The 11,262-nt window shown below is 36.3% G+C and overlaps 1 protein-coding gene across 1 annotated transcript in view; it reads left to right on the forward strand.

Annotated features, from left to right (window-relative positions):
• DMD (dystrophin) overlaps positions 1–11,262 on the forward strand; it is a 1,580,480-nt gene that overhangs the window by 1,439,747 nt on the left and 129,471 nt on the right. The window contains exon 62 of the mRNA XM_006911463.3: positions 3,357–3,418. Coding sequence (XP_006911525.1) covers positions 3,357–3,418 — 62 coding nt within the window. The remainder of the gene's footprint in view (positions 1–3,356; positions 3,419–11,262) is intronic.

The following is an 11,262-nucleotide window of genomic DNA, read 5'->3' on the forward strand; positions in this document are numbered from 1 at the left end:
TGTTTTAAGGTATTTACGAAGCTGTTCTCTGTGTTAATGTACGTGCAGAATTTTGATCCAAAGATGTACCCACTAACGTGTGAACAGGTTTCAGAATTTCTTTTTTGGTTGGGCATGGTATATGGGGAGTGAGTTTCCGATATGAAAAATGAAGTGCAAAAAAGAGACAGTTACCAAAAATAGTACCACCCACCCTTCCACCACCACCTCCCCAGCACAGCATTGTCTGTATATTCCAGGTAAACCCAAGCTGCTTCTCATGGAGTTACTGAGAATTCTCTACTGTTTTTGAAGATAGAGTAATAAATAGAGCTGTAAAATCTATATTGGTCACAAACAACAAAATAAACGGTTTGTCCTGTAAGGTAGGATGTAGATATGAGTTATGCAGATTTATGTTTAGCGATTCATCCTGTTCATATTCATCTTTCCTGTCTATTTGAGGGGTTAAATGTCTCACTAGGGCTTTGACTTCACCACAGATTGAAAATACCCACAGACAATGAAGTGAATATTTGGTTCATCATACAGTTATCAAAAAATCTGAAGTCATTTCAGCAATGTTGCCAGTCGTTTTTAGCATTAAATGATTAAAAGATGTTTTTTTCTAGTTTTGAGGCTTAGTCACACCCTTTATTTTCTTTCCACTTGTGCTCACTTCTTTTGCTTGATACTGGTTTGCAATTGAAATGAAACTAAGACTGCAAAGGTGAAATATAAATCTGTTTTCCTAGTTACTTTGCATTGCTTAAAAATAAAAGGTTTTTGTGTTGGAGGGGAAGAAGGTAAAGGAAGATTGGCTTTTGGGTTGGTTTGAGGTCATTTATCTAGGTTATTCAAGTCCCCCAGAATCATAGGTACTTGGGACAATGAATACCTAGAAAGGACTAGTATCTGGTAACATAGGAAGCAGGGGATAGAAGTCAGGACTTACAATTTCTTCTATTTTTTTTTCTAAAATCCTTCTCATAATTTTTAACCACTGGAATAAATTCCTTAAAAGTAGAAATATAAGAATATCAACAGTCATGAGAATTTTTTGTTTGTTTTGTTTTGTTTTGTTTTTTAATTTTTTTAGAAAGAGGGAGCTACATGAAGCTCTCATTCCCTCAATGTGGGATTCTCCTGTCACTTGAATGCAAGTTTCTCTTTTCTTTTAGAATTGCATTTGCTGCAAGTTATTTCTTGCCCAAGTTCCTCGGATTCGAAGTCCATTGGATGGTGGCTTTTCGGAGTGGTTCTCTTTGCCTGGTTAGGTTTATCAGCTGAATCAGATGTTTTTCTGCCCATCCATTGAAGATGCTACAGTCCTCCCATGTGTCGTGGAGATGGAATGCTATTATTACATAGTGTGTGTAATAAAGGCCTGTACGTGTGGACATATGTGCTTTCTCCCCCTTCTCCCGTCCTCCCTCCCCGGTGCTTGCATATACATGGCCTTTGTAAATGGCAGAGACTTAAATGCAGGGTGGTCTCAGTAGAAGGTAACCTTTCCTTGCTGGGCACTTGTGTATGCAATTGGTACACAGTCACTTTCCAAGCTAAAAAACGCTTGAGAACAAGCAACACTTTTTCCATGAAGCTGCAAGCTGCAGCCTCCTTGTGCTGTGCATATAAAGTACCTGGCCCGCCCACCCCTTCTCTAGATCAGAAACCAGCTTGGTCATGGGGCTTCCTAAAACCCCCTAAAGCATGGACTGCGTCTTCTGCTCTTCTTGTTCTTTAAAGACTTGGACATCACTCTAGTACATTCCAATGCCTGAGAAGCCCCTGTTGCATTCCTCAAATGTGAATTGTCTCTGTGGAATTGTCTCTGTGGAAAAGTAAAGCAGAAATGAGCATGTTTGGATGAGACTGAAATAGCCCTTTGCTAGTAAACATTATCTTGTAAATTTCTTTCAGTAGCCTTTACTGTTTAATCACCAAATGGGAAATATCCGAGGGATGGTCTTTGAAATTGTACAGTTTAGGGAATGTCCACATGTTTTTGTGACATTACGATCACATCGTATTTATCAAACAACAATAAATGTTTCTCTTTTGTGTTTATTTTTTTAAAACAGAGGTAAATCACATTGAGTGTTGTTTTTGCTCTCTACAAAGGGTCTTAGGCTTGGCTGACATACTTATATTTTAATCAATAAATAAAAGTTTTGCTTTTAGTGGGCACTGGTGAGGATCACATAATAAACCGACCAGGTGCCAGTCACCTAACCTATATCAACTAATCCCTTAACTCCCCCAGGCGAGCACGCTTGCCCCAAATTTCACAGCTAGTAGGGCGCAGAGCCAGAATCCAGTCCTAGGATTTGAAACTTATGCTGAGATTACTTGACATTGTTGCCTCCCCAAACTCCTTTCTCTGTGTGGCCTCTGTGCTGTCTGCTCCCCTTGAAGTGTCTACATTTAAGCTATTTCTCCCCTCTCCTTCCTCACCCTTCCCCCAAAGATGATGACTAGGCTCTGAGTATGAGTACAAAATAATCATTCAGGGCTGTGTTTTACTGTATCAAAGCCCGTCATGTAATCCCCGAAAAGTGGAAATATGATGCTATGGTGATTTATGTAGATGGGCCAAAGTAAGGAAAAGTATATGTAGTTATCTCTCCCGGGTTTATTCATGTAATTGGAATAGGAACAAGGGTGTTTTGTTCTTTTTGTGGCAGGAGCTGATAGCCGGCAACCACACTTTGCTAAACTCCAAGAAATGGAAGAGAGCTGTGAATGCTTCATTCAGGCCCAAGTAAATGTAGGAAAAGGTGCAGTGGTGTGTAGAGTACCTATTTAAAAAGACATTCGACAAGTAATAGGATGAGGGAAGGTATGATATGTTAGTTGGGCAATGGATATACCTTGAGCTGAAATGAAATACAGCTATCATGGATAGGAGATCTGGATATGGAAAAGGAGTAATAGAAAAACATCAGGGGCAGTAAAAGCAAATGAGAAGTGAGGTGGTTTATGTATTGAACTAATGTCCAGTATCGCTTTGACAGAATTGAATAACACTTGTCAGTGTCCTTTCTGAATGTTCTGCATTGGACAGGTGAAGAAATCCTGATTTTCTATTATTAATTACGTAACGAGGTCATTTTATTATAACAGTAGTTCAACTGGCTTGTGGGTGCATAAGAAAAACAAACTCTGGTTACTAAATAACGTTCGTATTGCCTTTACCTTTGAAAGCAAAGGTAGGGGCTTCTCTGCTTGTAAGATAAACATTCTGCATTACACAATGAAAGTCCTTTGAAGTAAAGATGCCAACTGATTAAAAAGCAAAGCAGGCTTTTGTTTCCCTCCTTTTCTCTACTACCCATTATAAATTCTAAAGTCTCTTTTTGTATTTTATGTTTTAGCCACGAGACCCAAACAACTTGCTGGGACCATCCTAAAATGACAGAGCTCTACCAGTCTTTAGGTAAGGATATGGCCATGTTTCTTGCTAGTTAAATGACAGAGGACTTTTTATCATAAAGTAGTTTGTAGCATGCAAGTCATTTGTTGTCTTAATATATCACTAGATGCTTAAAAGGTGAAAACAACTCCTTTCCGTCCCAAACTGACGATCAGCTTTCTTTTTTTCAGAAGTTCCTTAAAAATAAATTTTAGAATTTCATTGATTTCTAAAACTTCAGTATACATGACAGGGCCAAAAGGTCTTTGTAATTTTCTTTGATGCCTAAAAGAGTGGAAAAAAAATACTTGCAGTTTATGACAACCCCCCCCACCGCCCACCGCCCACCAAGAAAGAAAACTGTTTCAAGTTTGCTCTTACTGATTTCTTCCTTGCGAAACCAAGACAACGCTTTGCCAAACCACTTGTGTAAAGGAATTTTCTGCAGTCTTTCCAGTGCTTATAATTCCTAAGCCAGCCAGGTCATCAGTGTGAACATTTAAATGATTTCTTTCCTATGGCTTGTTTGGTATTTGTTTGAGAGCCTGACAGTTCTTTTTCCCCTCAAAACTTGGACTTTTTTGAAGAGATACACAGCCTCTAAATAAGAGGAAAACACCAATTTTTTTCATGCTTGATAGAAGTCCACTCTATACCAATTTAGTTTAATCAGAAATAATCTGAAATGAATTCTGTTACGTCATAACTAGTTGTAGTTGTTCTTAGTAAAAATAAATAGTCATGTCTTCTCTACTAAACATTTTTTCAGTCTGCTGTTTTGCGAATGGACATATTTACAGATAAAAATGCATGAAGGGAACTGTTCGGGTTTAAAGTTACATGACAAAGCCCACGGGAATCAGGGTGCTTAAACATAAATTCTGCGTATGTATCGTGTTTGTCTGTCTGTTTGTAGCTATTACTGTCTTTCTGTCATAGATTCTCATTGGTTCATGTATTGCATCTATAGAGATTGAGAAATGGGGTAGGAGATATTAGCCAAAAAAAATGGTTTTCCTAAACTTTTTCTACTTATAAATGATTTATTCCTTCTAGAAAATCTGAAAAACACAAATAAAAGCATGAAAAAGAAAAGTCACATAATTCTACTAGCCAGATGTATCTAGTACATTCCAAGTAATATTTTGCCATTTCAGTCTAGCAGTCGAGCAGTTAGTGTATGTGTGTACGCATGCACATACGTACACAAATACACTTTTTAAAATTTAAAGAAAATTGAGATCAGCTAAATTTCAAGTGCTGTGTTTCAACCCCTGTGGAATTTTCCTGGCTTATAATGCTGCACTGTTTAGACCACAGGTGGAAAACTCGAATGCTTATATTTTGGCAAATTGGAGAATGAAGGGTTCATCCGAAGTGGGCAGTGGCTGTGTTGGGCAAGCTAAGGGGTCTAGTCCAGCACTCTCAGGCCTTAAGACTTTTCAAGAGAAACTAGAAATCTGTCAATAAAGAGCTAATTTAAACTTGTCTGTGGATCTCCTGATTTTATAACCTCTAGTTTACACAAACTCAGACCACTTGTAATTTCCACTCTAATCACAATGATCTCTAATTGTAATATTTTAATTTATTTTAAAATTACTGTAGAATTAATACTTGTTCACTTTTTTCATTTAAAAATATAGACAAGCTAAAAACGAAGAAGAAAAAACAAATCATCTATAACCCACCTCTCAGAGTTAACTGATGTTAATAATCTAGTAGGCACCTTCAAAAATTTCTTTTCATACGTATGTTTTTACAAAAGTTGAATCATTCAGTTGTATAATCAACTTTTTTTCACCTAAAGTTAATATACTATGGCCACGTTTCCATTTCATTGCCTTGCATTCTCTACCAGCTTACTTTTTGAGAAATCACAAATAGTGATGATAAAAAGTGAATTATGAACTATCAATGAATAGGTGTGTTTGTATCCTCAACAGAGATTAAATACACTTTAATCATATTTCTAAAGTTTTCTCAGTAGGTCAAGTGTGGTGGTAAACTCAAAGCTGGTATTCCGGCATGATTTGTAACCTTGGACACATCACCTGACTTTGGAAGATAATGGAATTTTACAGTTTCAGGGGAATTTAGAGCTCATTCACAGACTTTTTTGGATGAAATCAATTTTATTGAAGTAATTTACATATAATAAAATGCAGCCATCATAAGTATACGTTCAATTCCCATCCCCCTTTGAAATTCTAGTTTTTGCTATCCTAATAAATAAACATTTTGGAAATGAACTAGATGCTGAAATTTGTTTTTCAGCTTTCAGAACTAATCTGCTAGTATTTTTCTTACAATCAGATATTCTTGGGCTAACTTTTATTTAATGATGACTCGTCAAATAACGTCTTACATTTATTGAGAATCGATTGTATGTGCTGCACATGTGACGTGTCAGCAACGGTCATGCATGGTGGATGATATCCACTGCCATATTTCACAGGGTAGTGAAGTCAGGTACAGAGAAACCATTTATCAGGGCTCCCTGGCTCTATGGGCCTACACTGGGGTTTGCTCTGGTCTCTGAATGTTTTCACTTTGATTTTGTTAACTTACTAATACAATTTTTAATGTCCATATAGGTTACTGTGCACCTGCTACAAATATGTACAAATGGACAGTTTTGTTTTGTTTTTTGTTTTTTCTTTTTTTTACCTATGGATAGACAGTTACTTGAGTGGTATTTCTAGAACTAGTATGTTGGGTTCCTAGACAGGAGACACTCCTCCCTCCACTATTGCCAGGAACACATGGAATTATTGTTAACGTGTTTCCATCCCTCAGATCATCTACAAGATTAAGTACCATTACTGCCCTTCCTACCCCCAATTATAGTGTTTCAAAGTTGGAATATAAGCATAACACACTGAAAAGAAACCTTTTTATTTCTTTTTTATTTTAAAATATTGGCTTATATTTTTTTAAAAAGATGGATGAAATGATTGGAAGCCTTCAACTACACTCAACTCATGAAAGGTATCATGGAAACCTGGTGTCGTCTGGTGTGATAAATGTTTTAGACCATCCTTAGGTCCTTCTCCTAATAGAACCTGAACCTCTTGTCTGTGGTGACATGTTGAAAATACCAACACATCGCTTATTCCCACCCGCACTCCAGACATGTTTCTACTGTAGAGGCTGCAGTGGTTCACAATACGCGTGAAATATTACACATTCCTAAATGTACCCACTTCTGAGGAGGTTTTCACTCTCTATTTTGTCAAAATTCCCAACCTGTTCACCATACTCTGTTACCTGCCTTGCCTCCAGAAGCATTCAGATATTCCTCCCTTAACCCATGGTCTGAACACTGTAGTATTATAAGCCAAAAATACTTTGTAAGGACTGAAAAAATAGCATTTGAGCATTAACTGATGGAAATATTACTTGAAATATTAATGTTGGAGATCTCTGGTTAATAGGATTCCAGGGGATTTTTTTTTTCATTCTTTTCCTGATTTGCTACATGAATTTATATTATTTATAATTACATATTTAACAAAAAAATTCTTCGTCAAAACTCCCTACCCCCATTCCTCAGTGTCCCTACAGCTATAATTGATTAACCAATGAGCACCTCTGACAGAAAAGCAGAAATAGACACACACACACACACACACAATTTATGTTTACCCTGATTTCCTTAGATTTATCAGATAAATTTAAACACAAGGAGATCTCATGCTTTGTTACTCTCTAAATATGTCTGTTCACAAAAATGCAAACTTAAAATTTTTTAATGGTAGAGAAGACGTCTAATTTTTTTGAATAAAAAAATGTAAAAGAATATTTCAGGTTATTCTCAACAGATCTAAAACATTGTGTGTGTGTGAGCTTTTATCAAATGTTAAAAAATACTTGTCTTTTCACCTTATTTTTAGGCTGCGTACCCATTCAAAAAATTCCGAGTTATAAGGGAAAAAATTGTCAGGCTCCAAACAAACAGAAAACAAGGCATATAGTAAAGAAATCATTTAAATGTTTACAATGACGACCTGACAGTCATTAGGAATTTCAGCATTGGAAAGTCTCCAGAAAATTTTTTACGCAACATTAACAGTTTGGCAGAAGCATTGTCTTGTTTCCACAAGAAAGAAATCAATAAGAATAAGTCGAAAACGGTTTTCTGTCAGCATTTTTCTCTGACTACCGCCACTGTGGTGGGGTGAATGGTATATACAAAACAAAGTTTCCAATATCTATTTTTATGAGGGCCTTGGTATCCTATCTTTAAAATTAGGGTATTGGACAAAAGTGTCTTAAGAATTTTGTTTTTCCCTTACTTTGGGCTAAGGTGGGGCAGGATGTTTCCAAAACTTGCTGTGATCATAATTTTTCAAGAAGTACCTTTGGCTGACTCTGCAGACAAACGGGTTCCTAAAAGTTTGATCATTCCTATTTTTAAAAATGCGCATTCTGGGAAAACAACAGAGAAGATCCTGCCACCTATCCAGGTCTTACAGGCAGAGCTGTTATCAAGTAGGGAGGCTCCTGAGATATTTCCCACAAGCCCACTGGGCCATCCATTTGTTGTTGAGAAGGCATATTTCTCATTGTTTCTTAGAAGTAATAATATGCTCAATTCATGAGGTGAATTTCAGGTTTCTTTCAGTTTGCTTACAAATGTAATGGAAGGATCATTGTTCCAATAGGTTATCTTGGTGATTTAAAACCTAAAGCTCTTTAACGCTCCAAAAGCCATTTACAAAATCAGTATATGTTAGCTAGTAATGTGCTCTGGAATTTATTTTGAAATACTTAATAGTATTGATTTATGTGAAGTGCCATTATATGATTAAAAGCTTGTCATTTTCTCACAATTTATGTCTAGGTTCTTAAGTTCATCACTGAGATTTTATGTAAACATTTTTAAAAGCACCCCCCCACACACATATATAATATGTGCTGCTTAAAAATACTTAAAGTATTTCTTAGTCTGTCTTATTGTGGGTATATTATTAATAAATACAATAAAATCTTTACGTGGTGCCCTCCATGGTTCCTCTCTGAACTACTACAGTATAAAGTGTTTACATTAGTGATACCAGCAATACAGCAAAGGAACAGTAATTTGCAGAGGAGACACATAGGTAAAAATAGGATAAGGTGAAGAGAAAGTCAATAGGCTTCAGAAGGTTAACTGACTTTATTTCAAACCGTTTACTGAAATCTGGATGTGCTGTATGATCTGTCATATCCCAATTTCTTTTTCCTTCATCGAAGCCCCTTTAACCACCAGTTTTTTCTCTAGGGGTACTGGTTCTCCTCTTTTCCTGCAGTTGTCGCATTCTTTTTTTCTTTTTAGTTCCGGCATTTTGGGGGAAGATCTGGCCCCTCTTATCTGTTTTGGAACTCACTGTCCATTATGCTTAACCGAATGATGCAAAAACTCTCATTTTTCAAAAACAGACTTAAGAATGTTTTAGAAATTCTCAAGAAAAGTGGTCTTAAAAACCCTTAAAAAGGATGATATTAAAAGTGGTCTTAAAAAGTGGTCTCAAACCCTGTGATTCGAAGGCAGTCCATTAACACATGGCCCTTAGCTTCGTGTCTGTTGCCTGAGAAGAGCTTCAGAATGTTAAAATGTGGGCTTAGTTTTAGGGTCTGATAGGTCTGAGGCTGGTGCGATTCTTCAGTAGTCTTAGTTAAGAGGACTAGTTGAGTCCCAGTTAAGACAAGAGGCTAAGAGCTTCAAGACACATGAATATCATTATTAATAAATAATAGTGGCTGCCAAGATAGAGTTAGAAACACTGCCATAGAAATCCTATACCTCTGTCCTCAGTTTGCCAAGGGGAAGGAGAATAAATGATTATTGTTCTTTTCTTTTGATAGGCTTTCTACATCCCATTAAGTATTCCCTCCTGAGGATGCGCTACTATTAAGAACTGTGGGACTCTGAATGATGATGAATTCTTTTTGCGTTGGGAGCTTGTCCTAATGCTTATCTCAGCATATTTAGCAAACTAAACTGTTCTCAACTATGCTACTCAACATTTAGCACATTCCTTTCCTTGTCTCTTATTCTACTTCCTTAAATATTGCTAAGTATTGAAACTTCTGCCTTTTGATTTTTCACTAGCATAATGCCTTGAACTGGAAAGAATATCTAAATTCAGATCCCAGCTTGGGTGTGACCTTGAGCTCGTCCTTTGCTTTCTCTTGGTCTTCGATTCTGATTCATCGGGTTGGACAGTGATTTTCCATCTCCAAATGTCTGCAGAGTTTTAATTTAACTTCTGGCTAGATTAGGGCTCAGTGTTATGAATGCCATGCCCAAATCCCCATTTTTTCTTTGTCACCACCAGCCTGGAATGTGCAAATACTACGATCACCACATTTATAATAATTGCACTTTCATTTGTAAAGCAATTTACAGTGTGCAAAGAGTTTTCAGAGACAACCGTATTTAATCCTTAACGTGGCTGTAAATTAGGTATATAGCTGGTATATGACCTGAATTTTCTGTCATTTTCAGTTTCACATCTTTAGTCCTGCCATCCCTTTGAGTAGATTTACTGTTTTTGATTTGGAAAATAATGCTAGCATATCAGTGGATGGGGCAACTATTTCCTTCTTTCTATTTGGACTCGAGCTGGCTAAGGCACAAGACTTGCTTTGACTTACTCATACTGACATATGAGTAGAAGATAAGGAACCAAGTCCAGAGCACACATTTTATGGCTGCTAGTTCACTGTTCTCAAAGGAATCTCCATTACTCGTAGCATGATTTATAAAACTGCTTTATCAGCATAATTAAGCTATGGAATCTCAAATGACATTCTTTATTCCCTAGCTGACAAAGTTAGCACAGAAGATTTACTCACATTTGCAAAATAGAAAACATAAGACATTAAGACTGTTATAAATGTTCTTCCTTCTCTCCTGCTTACAAAAGAAAAAGAAAAATAATCTGTTCTTTTAACTTCAGTTAGGATCAATTGATTTTTCCATTTGTAAAATAGAAATATAATCTGCAAATCAAAATTTATGGCATTCTACTGGAATATTATAATATTTTTTTCTTGTTCAAATAACTTGATTTAAAGCTTCTAATTGAAGAACACTGATAGTCAGATATATCTGAATTGCATCTTCCAGATCTTATTTCAGAACGAAACTCAAAATGACTCTCTCAGGCTTAGACTGGTGTACAATGTAAGAGCTGCCAAATTGTAGTTTAGATGATCTAAATAAGAGAAGCATTAAGGTTACACCTGCAGCTGTGAGAAAAGAGCTGGATGTGTACAATTCTATGTAGGTGGGTCTGCAGAAGACAGTTTTTGCACACAAAGGCATCTGAAAACGTGTCTGCTCTTATTCAGACATCCCTAGTATTTCTTTTTTAAGCACACAAGTCTGATTACCTCTGCATGTCTCCTGGGAGCTACAATTTTGCTGGAAAAAGATTCAGAACAGTCAGAACACTCACATAAAATAGATAGTGAGTTTTTAAAGTTCGTATCCTCTACAGTAGTAATAAAATTGACCTAAAAATATTCCGAAAGACTCTTATGACATAGTGGATGAATCATTAGCTTATTTCTGAATTGGTGATATTCTATGATAATGTTTTCAGAATTTGCCACTCCACCAAGTCTTGATCCCTTGCATAACTCATGTGTCCCCTCATAAATTGAAGCTTATGTAACTGGGACATATATCACATATGAATGTATATGTGTATGTATACACACATATATTTATATACTTACATATTTTTTATCAAGTAATTTGGTGGGAGAGTTATTAGTTTTATATTTTGCTTTCTAGTTTATTAAAGAGGCTGTCAGTTTTAGAGCTGTGCTTCTTATAGGTTTTTTTTTTTTTAATACAGTACATCACAGACTTT

This window comes from Pteropus alecto, unplaced genomic scaffold (genome assembly GCF_000325575.1).
Source record: "Pteropus alecto unplaced genomic scaffold, ASM32557v1 scaffold414, whole genome shotgun sequence".
In the NCBI taxonomy this organism is placed as follows: Eukaryota; Metazoa; Chordata; class Mammalia; order Chiroptera; family Pteropodidae; genus Pteropus; species Pteropus alecto.